This window comes from Xenopus laevis, chromosome 4L (assembly GCF_017654675.1).
Source record: "Xenopus laevis strain J_2021 chromosome 4L, Xenopus_laevis_v10.1, whole genome shotgun sequence".
Classification (NCBI taxonomy): Eukaryota; Metazoa; Chordata; class Amphibia; order Anura; family Pipidae; genus Xenopus; species Xenopus laevis.
In genome coordinates this window covers 77,480,185-77,502,854 of record NC_054377.1, presented here as the reverse complement: position 1 = coordinate 77,502,854, position 22,670 = coordinate 77,480,185, and the positions used below count along the sequence as shown (strand labels likewise).

At 42.6% G+C, this 22,670-nt stretch overlaps 1 protein-coding gene across 1 annotated transcript in view; it reads left to right on the top strand.

Moving 5' to 3' along the window:
• The window catches only part of srsf11.L (serine/arginine-rich splicing factor 11 L homeolog), a 33,440-nt gene extending 16,034 nt beyond the window's left edge, over positions 1-17,406 (top strand). The window contains exons 4-12 of the mRNA XM_018258199.2: positions 1,835-1,927; positions 2,411-2,460; positions 2,846-2,973; positions 6,778-6,862; positions 7,225-7,356; positions 7,711-7,800; positions 8,192-8,287; positions 16,027-16,165; positions 16,256-17,406. Of these exons, the coding sequence (XP_018113688.1) occupies positions 1,835-1,927; positions 2,411-2,460; positions 2,846-2,973; positions 6,778-6,862; positions 7,225-7,356; positions 7,711-7,800; positions 8,192-8,287; positions 16,027-16,165; positions 16,256-16,462 (1,020 nt within the window). The 3' untranslated portion in view covers positions 16,463-17,406. The remainder of the gene's footprint in view (positions 1-1,834; positions 1,928-2,410; positions 2,461-2,845; positions 2,974-6,777; positions 6,863-7,224; positions 7,357-7,710; positions 7,801-8,191; positions 8,288-16,026; positions 16,166-16,255) is intronic.
• The last annotated feature ends 5,264 nt before the right edge of the window (positions 17,407-22,670 follow it).

Sequence of the window (22,670 nt, the reverse complement as noted above, 5' to 3'; positions counted from 1 at the left end):
ACTCATTAAATAGCTATGATTCTACTACAGGTATTTGGCGTTCTGACCTGCGCTCCCCTGCGTTCAGCCGCAGGGGAGCGCAGGAATAGACGCATGTCATTATTTCAAATGGGGCTGTACTCACTCAGGCGCGTGTAGGCGCCGAACGCAGGAAAAATGCAGCATGTTGCGTCTCAAACTGCGTTCGGCGCCTACACGCGCCTGAGTGAGTACAGCCCCATTTGAAATAATGACATGCGTCTATTCCTGCGCTCCCCTGCGGCTGAACACCAAAACACGGAACACAGGGGAGCGCAGGTCAGAACAACAGTGAGTAAGAGCCCTTAAAGTTTTTATTCTTGTACATGCCTAACATTTTTCTGCTATGTGTGTATTAGGGATGTGTGGGTTGAGAAAAATTCGACTTGAACCCACCCGCGCTTGCCTCCTCCCCTTAATTTATAAAGCCCGGCTCTGCCAATGACATCACAAAATGGGCAGGGCAAGCACACAAGTATAAAAAAAAAGAAAGCAGAGAGAGAGAGATACCAAAATGTTGATTGATGTCATTCTTGCTTTTAATGAAAGATCTGTACAATATACATACTTGTGTATATTTGATAATTGCAGGAAGATTTGTTATTCAAACAATTTGTTATTCATAAGACAGTCTTCATCAGTCAGACAGACTAACTTTTAAACTTGCGAACACTAAAAGAAAATAACTGCATTAGGCAACCAGGCCTTTTTTGACTTTGTAGAAACATTAGCTAACTGATGTCATATTGGGGGGGAATGGTTTTCCCGGCCGCTAAATATACACCATTGTGGGCAACAAAACTTCAGAAAACACCTTTGAATATAAGGACATGTGAATCTCCAGTGCTCACATTATCTAGGAGTTCTGTTATTAAAGTTTGTTTGTAACGAATAGTCATAATGAATTTAAGTATTTTAAACATACTGCATGCGGTCACCCGGTCTAAAAACATTTTGTATCTTTTTGTTTAATGCAACATTCAGCTTCTAAGTTGCATCTTATGTAAATGGCTGTAGTGATGTGCAGGTTGAGATTTTCTCAACCCAACCCTAACCCACCCCCTTCCAAACCGCACCAGGCCTAATGCTGCTGCCCTCTATTTATGGATCCTCGCCTGCCCCATCAGTGATGTCACAAAAGAGGCAGAGGCAGGCGGAAGTCTTGAAATTCCGGCTTCGGGAGCTGGAACTGATAGAGCTAGACCCGCCCGCAACCTGAAGATTTTGTGCAGGAGTCGGCCCGACCCACTGGTAAATCCGTAGGTTTTGGGCCGGCTCGCACATCACTAAATGGCTGTCCTAAAGGGGGCATGGGTTGGGATCTTTTTAAAATGTAAAGCAAGCACGTTCTCTTGTACGTGTTCAAGCAAAAATGTTGTTGTATTTTTTTTTTGTGATGGTTGCTGGTGGTTTTGTGTGCAGCACCATTATTTGTAGAAGTATCTTACCCTGTGAATGAGGACAACTTGGCAGAATTTGGTAGCCTCCACACTGCCAAATGTCGTACTGTTGTGGGCCTGCCACTGGGAGAGGCCTCATATGGCCCTTGCAACCTCTGAAATTGCATTTTAGACATATAATAAAACAGGATTTTATTGTTTATAAACTTGATAAAATTGCCTAATTGCAATCATATATCCATTTTTTTTTTAATCTAACTGCTTGATCAGTTTGAATAATGCATATTGCTCTTGTGGAAATATTGTGGTTTAGTATTTGTTTTACACAAAATCTTGTTAAGCCAATATTAGCGATTGTGCGAGAAATATATTTTCTGTAACTGTGTGATGAATATTTTCACTCGTTCATCCTATAGATTGGTGCTGTTCCACTTGCTGCTTTGGGAGCCCCTACACTTGATACAACTCTTGCAGCCCTTACTCTTCCTGGAGCAAACTTAAATTCACAGGTACCTCCCGTTTACCATCTGCATATTATTTGGTAGCTGAAACTCTGAAAGGATGAGCATTTACCTACATACACAGACCCATTAACTATTAACTCCCCACATTTAATAAAGTTGTTCACTAAACTTTATTTGTACAAGTATAGGATCCGTTATTGTGAAACCTGTTATCCAGAAAGCTCTATTACGGGAAGGCAATCTCCCATACATTCCATTTTAATCAATTCAAATATGTAATTTTCCTTTTTCTCTGCAGTAACAAAACTGTACCTTGTATTATGGTATAATTAATCGTTATTAGAGGCAAAACAAGCCTACTGGGGTTATTTAACTTTTAAATGCTTTTTTAGTAGGCGTAAGCTATGGTGATCCAAATTATTGAAAGACCTTTTATTTGGAAAACTCTAGGACCCCAGCATTCTGGATAACCGGTCCCATACCTGTGTAATGTTCTAACCTTCTAAGCTTTTATATGCTTTTTTTCAGTCTCTTGCAGCAGATCAGCTTTTAAAGCTTATGAGCACCGTTGATCCAAAGTAAGTTTCCCTAATTATATTAATAATTATGTAGCCTATTATGTGTTGCTCTTATCAGCTTTTTAGTATTACACCCTAATAAGAGATTAAAGTATTTCCATATTCAGTTAGCATATCTGTAGCCACATTAAACCTTGTATCATTGTTGTTATACCAAATAATACTTCGTCTCTTTTTGAATAAGCACTTACAAATTTGCCAAAGACCTAGTATGACTTGAGATAACTTTCTAACTTCTGAATTAACTTTACATTTGTTGTAGCATGCTAATTCGTGTGTCCCAGTATCCAAATCTGTTAAGGCTGCACACTCAAGCTTTTAATGGGGGGGTTAAATGTAGTCTGGTGATTATGAAAAAAAATCTAATAGAAGAAATGTTTTGCAGATTAAATCATGTAACAGCAGGGCTTGTGTCTCCAAATATGAAATCTGATACCTCCAGCAAAGACATTGAGGAAGCTATGAAGCGGGTCAGAGAGGCACAGTCCTTGATTTCTGCTGCTATTGAACCGGGTAAGTTAAAAAAAAAAATATTTTTTTTAGTTTGCTTAAAGGGCATGTAAAGTCTAAAATAGAATAAGGCTAGAAATGCTGTATTTTGTATACTAAATATAAACATGAACCTACTGCACCACAAGCCTAATCAAACAAATAATTTATGCTTTCAAAGTTGGCTACAGGGGGTCACCATCTTGTAACTTTGTTAAACATCTTTGCAAGACTAAGACTGTGCGCATGCTCAGTGTGGTCTGGGCTGCTTAGGGATCGTCATAAACAAAGCTGCTTGAGTTCTGCATGGCTGGGAAATAAGGCGGGGGCTCCCCCTGCTGGTCATAAGTATGATTTTTTTTTTTCGTGCTTGGCAGTTAGGGACCATCTGACAATTCCTATCCACAGCAGTAAATGAAGGGAGAATTTCACTGTATACAGTCAGGTTTCTTATAAAAACGGTGCACATTTTTTAATTAAAGTATATTGGAGATAGGTTTCATTTTCATTAAAGAAAGTAAAAATGATTTTATTTTTTTGCCTTTACATACCCTATATAGATAGTAGGCATAATTCAGAGACACACAGAGGTAACTAATGTCCATGAAAGGGCAATGAGGCAGACCTCTTTCTATTACTTTTTATTTCACATATTTATTTCGCCAACACTGTAACTGATCTAAATTGATACATTTAGTTGATACCTTTCTTATCTTTGTCCCTGCTGAACAGAATCCCTGAATTCCATTAAAGGCAGCTGTTAGAATTGATACAGTAGTTGCTAATATGCTGGGATGCTGTTCAGAAATGTACCAACTAAATGTTGCAAAATTATAACAGCTTAGTCTGCGTCTAAATTACTGAGCTGCCAGACTGAAACACCAGAGACAGGGACAATAAACTTTAAACTTATATTTTGGAAAAACTGTAAAAAATGGAAAGAAATTTAAAAAAAGTCTTTCTGGTGAGCAATCTGAAAACAATTGAACTGTAAAAAAGGGCATTTACTCAAGGGATGAAAACATAATTATGCCTCTTTATAGGCCCTTGGTAAGGCCTCATCTGGAGTATGCAGTTCAGTTTTGGACTCCAGTCCTTAAGAGGGATATAAATGAGCTGGAGAGAGTGCAGAGACGTGCAACTAATTTGGTTAGAGGGACGGAAGACTTAAATTATCAGGGTAGACTGTCAAGGTTGGGGTTGTTTTCTCTGGAAAAAAGGCGCTTGCGAGGGGACATGATTACACTTTACAAGTACATTAGAGGACATTATAGACAAATAGCAGGAGACCTTTTTACCCATAAAGTGGATCAGCGTACCAGAGGCCACCCCTTTAGACTAGAAGAAAAGAACTTTCATTTGAAGCAACGTAGGGGGTTCTTCACAGTCAGGACAGTGAGGTTGTGGAATGCACTGCCGGGTTATGTTGTGATGGCTGATTCAGTTAAAGGACAAGGAAAGGCAAAAAAATATACTGTATTTTTACTTTCTTTAATGAAAAATAAACCTATCTCCAATATACTTTAATTAAAAAATGTGTACCATTTTTATAAGAAACCTGACTGTATGCAGTGATATTCTCCCTTCATTTACTGCTGTGGATAGGAATTGTCAGATGGTCCCTAACTGCTGAGCAGGGAAACAATAATACTTATGAACAGCAGGGGGAGCCCCCGCCTTACCAAGCAGAATTCAAGCAGCTTTGTTTATGACGATCCCTAAGTAGCTCAGACCACACTGAGCATGTGCAGGGTCAGGCAAAGATGTTTAACAAAGTTACAAGATGACAGCCCCCTGTGGCCAACTTTGAAAGCATAAATTATTTGTTTGATTAAGCTTTGTGGTACAGTAAGTTTATGTTTAGTATACAAAATACAGCATTTCTAGCCTTATTCTATTTTAGACTTTCCTTGTCCTTTAATGCCTTTAAGAATGGCTTGGATGATTTTTTGGACAGACATAATATCAAAGGCTATTCTGATACTAAGCTCTATAGTTAGTATAGGTATGGGTATATATAATTTATGTGAAAGTACGGAGGTGTGTGTATGGATGCTGGGTTTTCATTTGGAGGGTTGAACTTGATGGACTTTGTCTTTTTTCAACCCAATTTAACTATGTAACTATGTAAAAGGGGTTTGGGATGCAAACAACCCCTTTGAAGCAAGGATAGACCATATTGCTGAATATTTTAGCTTTCGATGCTAAATGAGTATATTAGTGACTGTTAATGGCTTGAGGTGTAGTAATTGGGTCTTGCCATAAGCAAAATACATAATGTAGAATCCATAGTGGAAGTAAGCGCATGCATTTCAAAACATTGAAGCATTCTTTTGACATGCAAGAGAAAATGAGTTAAAGGGATACTGTCATGGGAAAAAAAGTTTTTTTTTCAAAACGCATCAGTTAATAGTGCTACTCCAGCAGACCGCTGCACTGAAATCCAATTCTCAAAAGAGCAAACAGATTTTTTTACATTCAATTTTAAAATCTGACATGGGGCTAGACATATTGTCAGTTTCCCAGCTGCCCACAATCATGGGACTTGTGCCTGCACTTTAGGATGGAACTACTTTCTGGCAGGCTGTTGTTTCTTCTACTTAATGTAACTGAATCCGTCGAAGTGGGACTTGGCTTTTACTATTGAGTGTTGTTCTTAAATCTGCCAGGCAGCTGTTATCTTGTGTTAGGCTAGGGCCACACGGGAAGATTCAGGGAGATTGGTCGCCTAGCGACTAATCGCCGTGTCTTTGAGCCGACTAATCTCCTTGAATGGCTTGCTGGCATCTCGCACCCGCTAGGGCTAAAGTCGCCTGCGCCTATTCACACACGGCGATATGTTTTTCAAAGTCGCTCGAAATTGCATGACAAACCAAGTTCGAGTGACTTTGAAAAACGTGTCGCCGCGTGTGAATAGGTGCTAGCGGGTGCAAGATACCAGCAAGCCATTCAGGGAGATTAGACGCGGCGATTAGTCGCCAGGCGACTAATCTCCCTGAAATCTTCCCGTGTGGCCTAGCCCTTAGGGAGCTGCTATCTGGTTACCTTCCCATTGTTCTTTTGTTAGGCTGCTGGTAGGGGGAAGGGAGGGGGTGATATCACTCCAACTTGCAGTAAAGAGTGACTGAAGTTTATCAGAGCACAAGTCACATGACTGGGGGCAGCTGGAAACTGACAGTATGTCTAGCCCCATGTCAGATTTCAAAATTGAATATAAAAAAAATCTGTTTGCTCTTTTGAAAAATGCAGTGCAGAATTCTGCTGGAGCAGCACTATTAACTGATGCATTTTGAAAAAAACATGTTTTCCCATGACAGTATCCCTTTAAAAGTACACCTGTTCAGTAGACACTTGTAGAATCTGTATTAAGTGCGTTAAAAGATATTTTCTGCCACATTTCAATAATGGTTCTGGTAGACGGGGAGATTTGTTGCCTGTGGGTAAAACTTGCGCTACCATGGACAACAAATCTCCTGAAAGTGTTTTCCCACCGACAATTAAGTAAATCACCAGTAAAATGGACTACATCATTTCCATGAAGGAGTTAGGTTTGCATGGGGCTTAGGGGGTTTTACACAGTGGCTTTGTAGTTCTCCTGGGTTGCTTACTACACTGTAATGGATTCTGAATTCTTTAAGGGGCTTCTTGAGTAGTTCACAGCACTCAACAGGTCTTGTGCAAACAAAAGTAAGATTTTTTTTCTTCTTCTGTGCACAAGACCTGTTGAGTGCTATACTTTGTTGGACTTCATTGCTCATCCAGGCAATCAATATATTTTTGTATGGGTGCTCCTCCAAATATATATATCCATGGATTTTTTTTTTCCAGATAAAAAGGATGAAAAAAGCAAGAAGCATTCAAGATCACGATCCCACTCCAGACGTAGGAGGACACCTTCATCTTCCAGACACAGGTGTGATATTAAAATGAGCTATAATTTAAATTAAATTTTGTTTGTCTTCTTTATGCAATTCCTTAAATGTGTTTGCATATGTTAGTAGTAATATATTATTATGTTGTAGTAATACCATAACATTATAATGTCTGTTAATTTGACTGTGTTTGGTGGAACTTTATACTTTTGGGCTCCACCGACTTTTTTTTTTTTTTTATGTAATGATCTAATTTGTCATGTAATCTTACCCCAAGATGTGCTAACAGATAAATGGACTACGAATTGTGTAATGTTTTTTGTGATGTTTAAATGCACAAATTGTTCATATACAATCTCTTTCATGCTATTGCAATGATTTGTTCTCTTTTTCATACTGATAGACGTTCCAGAAGTAGATCAAGGAGGAGGTCACACTCAAAGTCTAGAAGTAGGCGACGGTCCAAGAGCCCTAGGAGGAGAAGGTCTCATTCAAGAGAGAGGAGCCGACGTTCTAGAAGCACATCTAAACCCAGGTCTTTGGGGGTTTTTTCTTCAAACTAGGGATGGGTGAATCCACTATTTTGGGATTTCGTCGCAATCCAAGCCCCAATTTGCAGGGAAGGGTTGAAAAGAACTGCACACGTAGCGTACATAAATGTTTTTTTCCCTTGTTTGTGTAAGCGTGACGTACAACGTTAAGGGTTTGGTTTTACCAGGCACTTTGGATTACTCGGAGTCCTTCTCTGATTCAGCCAAATCCTGAACTGAATCCTGGGTTCTGTGCATCCATACAGGCTCTCTTTCTGTTTTGCTAAGATTAATTTTATATTTTGTTTTTGTCTCTAGCTTACTTGTATTCTCAAAGTAAATATGTTAATTTTTTCCAGAGAGAAAAAAAAAGAAGAAAAAGAAAAAAAGCGTTCTAAAACCCCACCTAAAAGCTACAGCGCAACCAGGCGATCTAGAAGCACAAGCAGGTACAGACTGATTTGCAAGAAAATCTTCAACTATTGTCAAACTATTTTCCATTCGTTACTGAAACCTTATTTGCACAAGCAAGTTTGCTTCATAATTTTGCCAGCCCTCAACTTTGTTTTTTGAGATATCATGGACCATCCACTCTGTGCAGAAACATAAAATAATTTCTTACTACTAGAAACAGTATTGGTTAAAATGTTTGACTTCTTCTTTATAACAACTTCCTATAGTTCCTTTATTTTTGTTGTCCTTTCTGGGAGGTGCAATTCATGTATTCCATCCCTCTCCGTCCTATTAGGTTGGGATAAGAATATACAAGGACTGTTTTATATAAGTCTAATATATTCTGTGGTTTAGAGAATAACTGAAAGTATTGCTTCTGCTTCATAGAGATAAGAAGCGCAGAAAGAGCCGCAGTGGATCACGGTCTCCCAAAAAAATAAGATCACCAAAGAGGAAGCCTTCTCGTTCACCATCTCCTCGAAGGTATTCATATAAAAGTGATACTGACACTAAAAAACTACTCATTAAGACTATTTTAATTTATGCTCATTATTTTTATTTATGAAATTCCTTAATGGCAGACATACATGGTGTACTTTCATAGTATTCCATGTTCCATAGGATAGACCACTGATCAAAATGCATTTTGAAGGTTCAGGGACAACAGCAAGGTTCATGAGTGCCCTGTATACATTCAAATATCCCCACTGATTAGATCTGTTGCTTGTTGGTCTGTCTGCCTCATGACCAGAGCAATAGATGATGATGCTGCTAGGACTTTTCTAACCACAAGATGCTATGTGCTATGCATAAAATCAACGTCAGGTTTTTGTCCATAAATATATTTCTAATGGGACTATTGACATGAAATTTACAACAGATGTCGGTAACAACCCAAGTAATCCACACATACAAAGAAATCAAAACAAAAAAAGTCCATAAATTAAGTTATGTGGAATGACACCGGGAATACTTATTGAACTCATGAAGAAAAAGAGGTGCAAAAAGCCATGAAAAGTCAAGAAACCCTCTGAAATCTGTCATTTAGAAAGCAATCCTGCCCCTCATCAGTGCAAATTAATATCAGCTGGTTTAGTCCTAATTGATGGCCTATAAAAAGGTTTCTCATTACCAAGGTATCGCACAAGAAGCATCTCATGATGGGTTAAAGCAAAAAGTTCTCTCAAGACCTTTGAGGCCATTGGTTACAGACATATTTCTCTTGCCTAGATTGGGGGACACAGGCACCATGGGGATGAAGATCCTGTTGCTTGGAGAAAGGACACTAAAAGGTTAAAGTTGCTCCTCCTCCTCCTGCTCTGGGCTTCATCCCCGCCTACCTCCTCAATCCCCAGTTTTCTTTAGTGTCCTCAGAAGGAGGATGGACACTTCGTGGCTGGGAGCAATGGTACAGATTTATTCAGTATCATGCCACTACTAGGGGTCAGTGTTTCTCTTCCAGAACCTCTCCAGCCAAGGACTTCTGATCTGAAGATGCTCTATAGCCTTCCCGCTCTACGGAGGCTGCAGGCTGGGGAGCTCCCCCCCACACTACCCTGGGCACTGGTTCCCGCTCTCCGGAGGCTGCACCAGTAGCCACGACGGAGGGTATGTCTTTTATTGAGCATTCCTGGCTGGCACAAGGAGGTAAGTCAATTCCCTCCTCCCTTCCCCCATTACATGCTGCCTGTCAGCTCTGCAGAAAGGCATTTAGTTTCACTTTCACTGCTATTCTCTCACACTGATTTTCCTAGGCTTTTAGTTTCACTTTCACTGCTATTCTCTGACAAAGAATTCCCTAGGCCAGGGATGTCCAAAAGGTAGATGGGATCTACCAGTAGACTTTTAGCTGGTCATCAGTAGATATAAAGACACTGTCAACACACAGTTTGTCTAAATCACCCTCCTGTTTCATGCTTTTTATTTGATATTTATGTTAAGGTTACAATATACATTTTCTCATGAATCAATTGTAAGTAATATTTTCCATGGAACAGAATTCTAACAGTGCTTTTATATATGTAGATCATAATGGGACAACAGCACTAAAAGTAGTCCCCGCATTGGTAACTCAGTGCCATTCCCAGCGATCTTTCGCGCCACCATCTGGCGCTGCGTCTATTTCATTGTGCACAAGTCGCTGCACACGCGCCTCACGGGTGCCATCTTACTAAGGTACTATACCAAAGACCGGGAAACCTCTCTGGCGGCCATTTTGGATCCGCATCTCTCTCTCCAGTACTGAGCGTTTCCAGCCTCACTGTCTCTCACAGAGAAGAACAAGGCACCATTCCTTCCTACCTTGGTGAATAGGTAGTTACGCTTCCCTTACTCTTTCTCTAGGGGATTAACACTTCCCTCTCTCTATGGGACCTACTGTGGGGTTTTTCACTACTTCCCTCTGTCTCCACAGATCGCACTTTAAGGGAGAAGTGGTTCACTCCTCTGGACTCCCCTAATATTCCCCAATATCTTACTTACTGGGTTGCACTACATAGTATAGCCATGACGGGCAGGGCAGATGACCAGTCCCTTCCCAAGCAGGCAACTGCATGTACCACCAATGCAATTTAGTATTTGGCATGGGCTACTTGCAGACCTAAATTTGCTAGTGTTTTGGCTGAGCCAATATGTGAAGCCTGTAAGACTGCAGCAGTCCCTGCACAATTACAATCCCACACAGCCCTACCAGCCAGCTCTGCGACAGCTACGGCTAATCAAACGAGCTTGGATTCTGAATTGGTGTGCGCTCTATCTCTAGTGGGTCTACAAAACCTAGCCAGAATTCCAGAGACTCTAGATAAGGTCCTACAGCATCTATCTACAGAGCCTCACAGACCGGTCACTCAGCAGTCGGCCACAAAGCGACCTCCCCTTTTCCCACCTGTTTTGCCTGATGAACAGGAAGAGGTATTGGGAAGAGGGATAGATCCTATCCGCAGATGAATAGGATCAGGATACCCCTAGATCACAATGAGAGGTCGAGAGCCTGATTCAGGCACACCCCACCTTTAGCAGAGCGAACCAATAACATTTTCAAGAGGCAAAAGAAGTCTTCTTGTGTCTTTCCAGCCTATGAACAGCTGGGTGACATTGTTAAAGCACAATGGAAAACGCCAGACCATAGAGTCCAATTTTCCATTGCTTTACTCAAACTTATCCTTTTACTTTACAGACCTTGGTCTTCACCCCTAGCAGTGGACCCACCGGTCTCTAAATTGTCAAAGACCACCAGCATTCCAGTAGTCGATGCGGCTTCCTTTAACGATCCTATCGACAAACGTCTTGAGGGTTTCTGCAAGTCGATTTTTACAGCAGCAGGCAGAACTCTACGACCTATTATTGCCACCCCATGGGTATCCAGGTCAATGGAAGTTTGGGTGGAACAGGTGGCCCAACTCATGGCTCAGAAGACCCCTCCACAGACCTCTTTCTAGCTCCGATAGCGGACACAAATACATAAATTTGCGTAGCAGTCCTGGACGCGGCTAAGCTCGTCACAAGGGCTTCGGCATAATCCATTGCAGCCAGACGTTTCCTTTGGCTAAAAAAAAAACAAAAAAAAAAACTGGTCAACAGATCTTACCTTGAAGTGGTCTCTGCTTGGTCCCCCATTCTCGGAAAAACAAAAAAAAAACAAAAACTTTTTGGTGCTGAACAGAGAAGGAAAATTCTCAAGCTACAGAGCCAGAGGTCCCAACATGAAAAGCAACAAGCTCCGACCCGCCCCAGATTCCAGTCAAGGCAGAGCACTTCTTGGTCAGGAAGCAGAGCAGCACCTAAGCCCGCACGGGACAAACAGCCTCCGCATGAGGAGGTGCCCACCCCTGAAAGCTAAACCCTTTGGCGGACGCTTAAGTCACTTTCGGGAGGTGTGACGGCATAGAGTACTGGAACCCTGGGTCCTACAGATCATTTCTATCTCATAGAATTCGCTCAGCTACCTCCGAGGTGATTTTCCATCTCAAGGCTCCCTACCACAGAACCCAGGCACTCAGCTTTCCATGGGGTTCTACACGCCCTGACTACCTCCGCGGTAGTAATGGTGGTCCCTCAAGGGTAAAAGGGGGCTTCGGTTTCTACTTAAACCTGTTTATAGTACCCAAAAAGGATGGATCTTTTCCCTGGTGCTAGACCTAAAGGCACTAAACGACCATGTAAAGAAGTACCACTTCAAGTTGGAATCCATCCAGTCAGTCCTAATGTCCCTGGACATAGAGGATTTCAGGGCGGTGATCGACATCAAAGATGCATACCTGCATGTCCCCATACATCCCAACCACCACTGGGTCCTTCACTTTTCAGTGGCAGGAGAACATTGGCAATCCCTGGCACTCCCCTTCAGACTATCCTCCGCGCAAAGGCTATTCACAAAGGTCATGGCTGCGGCTCTAGAGGACCTGCGACTGCAGGGAGTGAGTGTCATACCATACCTGGACGACCAACTGGTAAAGGCCAGTTCCATGGCACTGGCCACAACTCATCTCCAGACACTAATGCTGTTAGGATGGCAGATAAACTTCCAAAAATCTCGATTCATACCTTCCCAAGAGGACAGAATATTTAGGGCTTGATCTAAATTCTTCATTGGGAAGAGCCTTCCTTCCCCAATCCAAGATCACCTCCATGCAGGGGCTCCTGTCATCTCTGCAGAAAATGGATCAGGTACCTTTAAGGTTGCCATGAGAGTGCTAGGGACTATAGTGTCATCCTGCGATTCCATATGCGCAGCTCCACACCAGAGCCATGCAGAGCCTTACTCCAACACCAGAGGAGGAACTGAGCGAACCTAAACTGCAGGATTCCCCTATCAGATCTAGTTTGAACCTCTATCAGTTGGTGGCTTTGACCAACAACACTTCCGTCAGGAAAACCCTTCCCCAATCACCAGTGGACAGTCATCACAACAGTTACCAGTCTACAAGGTTGGGGAGAAGTATTGGGAGACCTAACCGTACAGGGACGTTGGTCACAGAAAGAACTACTCCCCATCAACATCCTGGAATTAAGAGCAATCTACCTGTCATTGCTCCAATGGTCAGGCAGACTTCAAGATCTACCTGTAAGAATACAGTCAGGCAATGTGACAGCGTTGGCTTACATCAACCACCAAGGAGGCACAAGGAGTCAAGCTGCCCTCGCAGAGGCACAGCAAATTCTTCTGTGGGTGTAAAACACGGTACCAGCTATCTCCGCAGTATCCCTGGAGTGGACAACTGGATAGCAGATTTTCTCAGCCGAGAGACCTTAGATCAGGGAGAGTGGAGCCTACACCCAGATGTTTTGTCAACTGATTCTGGCAAGGCGGGGCACTCCGGAAGTAGACTTAATGGCATCCAGGTACAACAACAAGCTTACGAGGTTCTTCACAAGAAGCAATGACCCTCTGGCCCTAGCATGGACACACTGGTGGTTCCGTGGCAGTTTCATCTAGCATATTCTAGTCTTCCCACCACTGGCACTTCTGCCAAGGGTAATCAAGAAGGGTAGAAACAGTTGTAGTGGCACCCTACTGGCCACACCACACTTGGTTCGAAGAGCTCATCAGTGGACGCACCATTCTACCTTCCAGACAGAATAGATCTGTTATCTCAGGGACTGATCCTCCACCTGAGTTCACCATGGCTGGATTTAACAGCATGACACTTGCAGCCATAATCCTAGCCAGATCAGGAGTTCCAAAAAAGGCCATACCGACCTTACTAAGGGCCAGAAAGCCGTCTTCGCACGCATCTACCACAGGGTATGGAGGACATTCATATCCTGGTGTAAATCTAAAGCCAAAGACCCACAGTCCTGGGACGAAAGTAGCCTATTGTTGTTCCTTCAGGAGGGTTTAGAAATAAGGGCTGGCACTCAGCTCACTGAATGTTCAGGTATCAGCCTTATCTATCCTTTTTCAGCAGCAGCAGGTTGCAATGCTGCCCAACATCAAGACCTTCCTACAGGGAGCATTGCGGATGATACCTCCATACCGTCATACAATCCCTCCCTGGGATCTCAATAGGGTACCTTCTGTATTGCAGGAGCAACCGTTCGAGCCATTGGCTCAATTCCATTAACTCTGCTGACTCTTCAGGTAGTTTTCTATTAGCCATCACTTTGGCTAGACTAGTTTCAAAACTAGCAGCTCTATCTTGTTGTCCACCATTTTTTGATTTTTTACAAGGACAAGGCGGTGTTGAGACCTACCTTGGATTTCTTCCTAAGGAGTTCCATCTTAACCAGGACCTGCTGGTTCCTTCATTTTGTCCTGAACAAAAGACAAATTTGGAACAGTTACATACGTAGATGTGGTTCGTTCTCTCAGAACATACACCAGGGCTACCAAGAGTAGAAGGAAGCTAGACAACCTCTTTGTCTTACCAGAAGGACCACGGAAAAGCCTTAAGGCATCTAAGGCCACCAATGCAAGATGGATTAGGTCAACAATCTTGAAGGCCTATGAGGTACGAGGTAAGGCCACACCCTTCCGGGTTCAGATCATTCTACTTCTTCACTCAGCACTTCTTGGGTGGTTCCTCTCCAGGCTTCAGCAGAACAGGTCTGTAGGGCTGCAGTGTGGTCATCCACACACAACTTTTCCAAATTCTACAAGGTGCATACATTCGCCTCAGCCGAAGCGAGCTTCGGCAGGAAAGTGTTGCAGGTGGTTATTCCCTGAACACTAGGGGTAAAAAGTCCCGCCCTCATGGGTAGCTTTGGGACGTCCCCATGGTGCCTGTGTCCCCCAATCTAGGCAAGAGAAAAATAGATTTTTGTACTTACCGTTAAATCCTTTTCTCTTGTCCTACATTGGGGGACACAGGCCTTCCCTCCCTGTATTAGTTCATGTTAATATTGATCAGGTAATATCTTATATAATTTTTGTTGTTCAAATACCAACGATTTCAAACAGCAGGTGGTTCATACCGTGCTTAGCTTGCATTGGGGAGGAGCTCCTTCTCTTCACATGGGCAATTGGTAGGGCTCGTCATCTCTTCTTCGGTCAGAAAACTGAGGATTGAGGAGGTAGGCGGGGATGAAGCCCGGAGGAGGAGGAGCAACTTTAACCTTTTAGTGTCCTTTCTCCAAGCAACAGGATCTTCATCCCCATGGTGCCTGTGTCCCCCAATGTAGGACAAGAGAAAAGGATTTAACGGTAAGTACAAAAATCTATTTTTCTATGCTTCTGAATGTTCCATTGAGCACAGTTGGGGCCATAATCCATAATTTCACCTTAAACCGGCCATGACCAGGTGCTCCTCACAAGATTTCTGACAGAGGAGTCAAAAGAATAATCAGAAGAGTTGCCCAAGAGCCAAGAATCACTTGCAGAGATATTCAGAAAGAACTTGAATTAGCAGGTACAGTTAATGCACTCAACTGTCATGGCCTTTATGCACTGCGTAAGACTCCTGCTGAAGAAAAACTAACTGAAGATCAGAGTTCATAGAAGAGGCCCCCAGCACCTTTAAGATTTGAAGACTGTGTGGAAGAATGGGCCAAAATCCCACCTGAGTGTTGCATGTGACTAGTTTCTCCATACAGGAAGAGTCTTGAGGTGGTCATTACCAACAAAGGCTTTTCTATGAAGCATTAAATAAATTCCAGTAAATGCGTTCAATAATGATTCCCTATGTCATTCCACTTTATTACACATAACTTAATTTATGGACCTATTTGTTTTGATTTCTTTGTATGTGTTGTTTGGGTATGTTACTTGGGTTGTTACCGACATCTGGTGTAAATTTCATGTCAATAGCCCCATTAGAAATATATTTACTGAAAAAAACGTTGACGTGTTAAATACTTATTTTTCCTGCTGTATGCCTCATCATGGAATAGCATTATATTTAACCATAGTCGGAGTACAAAGACTTTGCCAGTCTGCGTCTTCAGCTGTGTGTGTAGCTACCTGTAAGAACTGAAAAGCTAAGAGTTTTTCATCCAAAAACTGACCGCAAATATTTACAATATTAAAAAAATTGTCTGAGAATTTTACGAAAAACAGCATTAGCAATCAGATATTTTTTCTGCTCCCCTGTATGGAATTTCAGTAGTTTGGTTTATGGGGTCATCGCAAACAAGCAGCAACAGAATTATAGACTGAAATATAAATGGACGAGCACTGGAAAACATGTATCCGTAATAAAGACCTGACGGGGTTGGGGTGGAGGTTTACTTTAGTAGCATTGGGCCCTTGTATCTCTCTTATGGACAATAAATATTTTGAATTCCAGGCATAAAAAAGAAAAGAAGAAAGATAAGGATCGAGAGAGGAATCGTGATGAAAGAGAAAGATCAACCAGTAAGAAAAAGAAGAGTAAAGATAAGGAGAAGGAGCGTGAGAGGAGATCTGAAAGTGAGAAAGATGTAAAAGTAGGTTTGAAAATGAGAAAATTTTGATTCCATACCTGTCTTGCGCTGTATGGATAGATGCTTTACCTCTCTTGTCTTCTGTCTACACAGCAGGTAACACGTGACTACGATGAAGAGGAACAAGGATATGACAGCGAGAAAGAAAGACGGGAAGAATACATGATCCCAGAAGCAAGCCCACCAGCAAGCCCACCAGCACAGCGTGAAGAACCTGAAAGGCCAATAGCAGATTCGGTGAAAGACTCCAAAATTAACGGGGATGACCATCACGAGGAGGATATGGATATGAGCGACTGAGCGTCTTAAATGTGAATGTTAGTGAATATGTGAGGTGGTGTTATTCATATATATATCTTTTGATTTTCTATTTAAAATATTTCCTATAATTTTGTCGTATATAAAACTGAGCTATAAGTGAATGTATCCAACCTAACACATTAACGTTCTGGCTGATAAGTTTGTCGAAGTGGATAACAAGTCCTGTATGGTCAAACTGGATTGTTGTTAGCAAACAGTTCGTTCTGGTGTGATGTGACTTTTCAAATATGCTGCATGCGTCTACACCTCGCATGGGTTATCTGGTTTGCTATATAGTTCCCCATTTACCATATGTACAATCTGATTCATTGAATACATGGTCTACATAGAAAATGAACCGAATACGTCAGTGTGCAAAACATCCTAGCTGTGAAAAACAAATGAATTGGAAGATCCACATCGTATGTTCACATCCTTCTGGTGTAAGTAGATTATTAGCCCCACAGCTGTTGTGGGTTTTGGCTTAAATAAAATGTACTAACCCTTTTCTGAAGGCTGTTATCAAGACATTTTTTTTGGATGTCCAGTGATCTGAATGCCATGCTCCTTGTTAAAAATTCACCCATTTTGGTAACGTAGACTGTTTTTACACTCTGTCCTCCTTTTTTTTTTTTTTTTTTTTTTGTTCTTCTTGCCCGTCTGTAACTTAAACAGGCCGTGCATTTTTAATCTGATGCTTATATGCTATGGTAGCAGTTTTGATTTGTTCACTATCAGTGTGGCAGCTATCTGATAGTGCTTGTATCCTGTCATACACTTAGTAGAGAGAGAGTTTTTTTTTTTTTTGTTTGTTTCAGAATCTTGAACGCTTCAGTTTTGTTGATTCCCATAAGAAAATGTAGGTTGCAATCTGTGCCATGTTGATGTACAGTTCCTGAAATTTTGTTTTACAAGAAACTTTGATAATAAAACTTTTAAAAATATATTGTGAAAACTGTGTTTTAAGATAACAAATGAAGTGTTTGTCATTGCAATATATTTTTTTTTTGAGGTATGATATTTGGTGATTCTCTTAGAAGCACGGTTTAAAGGGGAACTACAGTGGAACCTCAATTTTACTTCCCCTGATTTTTAAGTTTCCCCTCATTTTACATTGTTGTTTTGTGGTTCCACCTATATATTATGCATAATACGCTTCCTGGATTTTACACCATTTTTTTGTGGTCCCCTAAAAAAGCGTAAAATGGGGGTTCTACTTTATCAGGAAAATATCAAAATGGCACTTTCCAACTTCGGGCGACTTCGGAAATCGAAGCGCCGCGAGTTCATGGACACTGGCGTTTTCTCATTATAGCAGGGGGAAAGCAGTTCGGGGAGATTGTTGCCCCGCAGAAGAGGCGATTAGTCACCATCCGACTAAAGCTCCCCGAATCTGCCATTGTGTCCCTTATGGAGCGGTTATCTGGTTACCTTCCCATTGTTCTGTTGATAGGCTGCTGGAGAGGGGGAAGGGAGGAGGTAATAGCCCAAAACAGCCTGAACAGATTTTGGCAAAGAAGAAATTACAATGGATGTGTGCTTGAGCTGGCCATAGATGTGCAGATTTTACCTTTGTATCAAACAATCGGACTTCCCAATTTTCCGACCTACCACTAACCATCCAGATTAAATAAAGTAGTAAAAAGAACAAATCAGACGATATTCTGCCTGTGACAGCAATCGTACGAAAGTTATGTCTGACAAATTCTAGCGACAAGCTCCCATTGATATTGTCAGATAGGCGATACATTCAGAGAAATTATCGTTACCCGACAAATCTTTTAACCTGTCAGATTGACTAAATGACCAATCGCCATGGTACGAAAAAATGTTGCGACGATCCACACATGGTTCGAAAAACTTGGATTCCTACGACTATATCTTTGGGGTTAAGGCCAGCTTCGGTCCCCATCTCTTGCATACATACACGAATTGTGGGTTTTCCTTCACTGGCTAGCATTTTCGTGTCTGAATCATCCGACTAATGGGTCATAGTGATCTCAAAATCCTTCAGCAATACCAGTTGGGTTTATCTTGCATCTCTTAACCAATGTGACCAGACTGACATACCTACTGATATGTTTGTTTTTCAAAAGATGTCTGCTTTATAGTAGTGCCACTCAGATGTGTCAATTATTTTGGGTGATTTAAAATGGTTTTTATGTGCTGGCCACCTTCTGTGGTATCGAGGGCTGGAAATTTTTCTGGGCAACTTCTATGGAAACCAGTGTTGACCACTCCCCAATTTTTAAACCACATCCAAGACCTTTTAAGAATATATCCTCATTTATGGTTGGTGTTCACTGCAGGAATATCCCGCATCACTCATAAAAAAAAAATTGTCATATTTAGACATGGTCTTAAATCCATATGCTCCACATCCCCTACGGATAGCACAGCAACACCCAGTACATGATTAAATATCTTGGGGACCCTATAATCGCTATTTGCAAATGCTAACAAACCCCCACCAGGCTCACCTCCCACAGGCAGAGTAGGGCAGGCATAGTATGGTGCACACACAGGGAACATAGGGCAGGCAGAGTATGGCACAAACCGGGAGTATACCGTACGGCAGGCAGAGTATGGCACAAACAAGGGGCATATGGCAGGCAGAGTATGGCACACAAGGAGAATAGGAGAAACAGAGTAGGGTACACGGAGCATAGGACAAGCAGAGTAGGGTACACACAGAGCATAGGGCAGGCAGAGTATGGCACACAGAGCATAGGGCAGGCAGAGTATGGCACACAGAGCATAGGACAGGCAGAGTATGGCACACATGGAGCATAGGGCGGGCAGAATATGACACACACGGAGCATAGGGCATGCAGAGTATGACACACACACACACACACACAGACAGAGAACATAGGGCAAGCAGAGTATGGCACACAAGCATAGAACAAGCAGAGTATGGCACACAGGGAACATAGAACAAGCAGAGTATGGCACACAGGGAACATAGAGCAGGCAGAGTATGGCACACATGGAGCATAGGGCAGGCAGAATATGGTACACACACGGAGCATAGGGCATGCAGAGGAAGGCGCGCGCACATAGAGAACATAGGGCAGGCAGAGTATGTCACACACAGGGAGGAGCATAGGGAAGGCAGAGTATGACACACACACACAGGCAGGGTAAGGCAGGCAGAGTGTGGCACATGCAGGGAGCATAGGGCATGAAGAGTAGAGAGGTGTGAACAGATAAACAGATACCTTTTAATGCTTACACAAGGTAAGCAGTCACAGCAGGGCAGATTTTCATGTGGGGGGCCCACAGTCCGCCCATTGGACAGCACTAACTTACCTGATAGCCCAGGCCATTGCTCCTGTTAGCAGAAAACTGACCAGCCCAGGGTACTTGTGAGCGAGTGATCCTGTTCCTCCCTTCTTTCTTCAAAATCCAGCAACCGGCAAATGCACAGTATACAGAAAAGCCAGCTATTTTGTTAGTCATGCTTGTAGCAGTACTGCACATGCGTGCCTGCAAGAAGCAAAAAGGGAGGAAGAGGATCGCTCGCAAGTACCCCGGGCTGGTGCTGTTTTCTGCCAATAGGAGTACCAGCCCAGGTTATCAAGTAAGTCATTACAATCATTGGGACATTTGGCACCCCCCAGATTGAACATTTCCTTCTCCTTTAATGCTAAATGCGTTTGAACATTTTGCCCTGTCATGTTGCATTTTAAAAGTTGCCTGTATGTGTCAGACAGCAGAGATGTGCAATGTCTCGTGTCATTGTCATGAATGAAAGTTGAATGTTGCCAGCTGCAACTGGCAGTTTCCATTTATGTAAGAACTGCAACACTAACATGAGTTACTACAGTAAGCTACTGGTTTAAGTGCAATGTAATGTGTGGCTTGTCTAAAGGTGGCCATACACGGATAGATCCGCTCGTTTGGCGATGTCGCCAAACGAGCGGATCTCCCTCCGATATGCCCACCTTGAGGTGGGCAATATCGGGCTGATCCGATCGTGGGCCCTAGGGCCCAACGATCGGATCCTAGCGTTCGCCAAACGGGCTGTCGGATCGCGGGACCGCATCAACGAACAGATGCGGCCGCGATCCGACGGGATTTTTAACCCAATCCGATCGAGATCTGGCCGACTTTCGGCCAGATCTCGATCGGGGAAGCCCGTCGGGGGCCCCCATACACGGGCCAATAAGCTGCCGACTCGGTCTGTCGGCAGCTTTTATCGGCCCGTGTATGGCCACCTTAAGACATTGAGTAACTGAATCTAAAAGGACAGTTTTCAACATTAAAGGGGAACTATCGCAAAAATGTAATTAAGATCTACCAGGCAGCTGTTATCTGGTTACCTTCCCATTGTTCTGTTGTTAGGCTGCTGGGGGGTGATATCACTCCAACTCTGGCTATTACATTAGACATCCGTTCACTCCAGCCTTTATAGATTACAGTTTGAGCTAACCATATTGAAAATGTTTTTATTTTGCTCAGTTTATTTACCCAGTTTTTTTTTTTTTTTTACATACAACTGTTCCTTTAAAGCCGGAGTGGAATTGCAATAAAAATTTCACATTTCTAGTCTTCCTTAAAGAAATATGCAGTAAAACGTTCTCTCTCAAATTATATCTATAAAGCCGTTTGAAGCGCTAGGAAAACTACAATTATTTCCCTATTATTTTCTCTGTTAATAGGCTTTTTATGGGCATGCATGCCTTTACATATGTCTCCTTAATCTAAGCAGCTCAATCCTGGGTGTGTGACCTGCTCAGTGGAAGCTGCACCCTACTTCACAGCTGAACCTTCCCTTTTTCTGCACTCATACAAAACTGAATATCAATTTCTAGCGATTCTAGCACAATACGCATTTTATTTTCTTAAAATAAATAAGCTACTTCTGTTTTTCTATTTATTTTGCTTGTCGCAACTGGTAAAAGAACCAGGAGCAGACCAGTTTAAAGGGGTGGTTCACCTTTACATTAACTTTTTGTGTTATAGAATAACTAATTGTAAGCAATGTTTAAAAAAAAAACTATAGTAAATAAAAAATGAAGGCCAATTGAAATGATTTGTCTTTTTCTGATTCTTTTCAGCTTTCAAATGGGGTCAGTGACCCCATCTGTAAACAAATGCTCTGCAATGCTACACATTTATTGTTATGGCTACTTTTTATTACTCAGCTTTCTACACAGACCCTCTCCTATTCTTATTCCAGTCTGTAATTCAAATCAGTGCTTGGTTACTACAGTAATTTGGACCAAAGGCAGAGTATGGCACACAGGAAGCATAGGCACACACAGAGTATGGCACACACAGGAAGCATAGGGAAGGCAGTGTATGGCACACACAGAGTATGGCACACCCAAGGACAATAGGGCAGAGTATGGCGTACACACACAGGGAGCATAGGCACACACAGAGTATGGCACACACAGGAAGCATAGGGAAGGCAGTGTATGGCACACACAGAGTATGGCACACCTAAGGACAATAGGGCAGAGTATGGCGTACACACACAGGGAGCATAGGGCAGGCAGAACAGGAGACAGGGAAACCTATCAGGACCACTCTAATATGTGCTACATCCAGTGACACAGTGCTGATGCCCCAATAAATTGTGAACAGGTGATCAGTGTGGGCAGTTTTAGTCAGGTTCTCAGGTGTGAACAGTACAGGGCTTTAGGGGTGTGAACAATGCAGGGGGGTTAGTCTGAATTTGAGGTGTAAACAATGCAGGGGCCAGTTCATCTCTGTAGTGATACCTTTTAAAGGAGAAATCAACCTGTGGGGGGGAAAAAAAAAACCCTACCCTCCCTCCCCCCCCCGGGAAATGCCCCATACTTACCCCTCAGCGCAGATTTTTCCAGCAAAGTTCCACGCGTCCATCTTCCACGTCTTCTGTAGGCTGACTGGGAGATCAGTATTTATGTGCATGCGCATTTGGAGCAGTTTGCGGCAACTGCGCATGCGCGAAATTACCGATCTCTCAGTCAACTTACCGAGGATGCAGAAGATGGACACGTAGAACTTCTCTGGAAGAATCTGTGCCGAGGGGTGAGTATGGGGCATTTCCCCAGGGGGGTAGTTAGCCTGGGGGGAGGAGGGAGGGAGGTCTACCTGGGGTGGGAGGTAGGGTTTTTTTCCCCACAGGTTGATTTCTCCTTTGAGGGAAGAACTCCATGGTGCGACTAGTTTTCATCTTGACAGTCAGATAAATGTAGTTCTTACCTGCGATTTC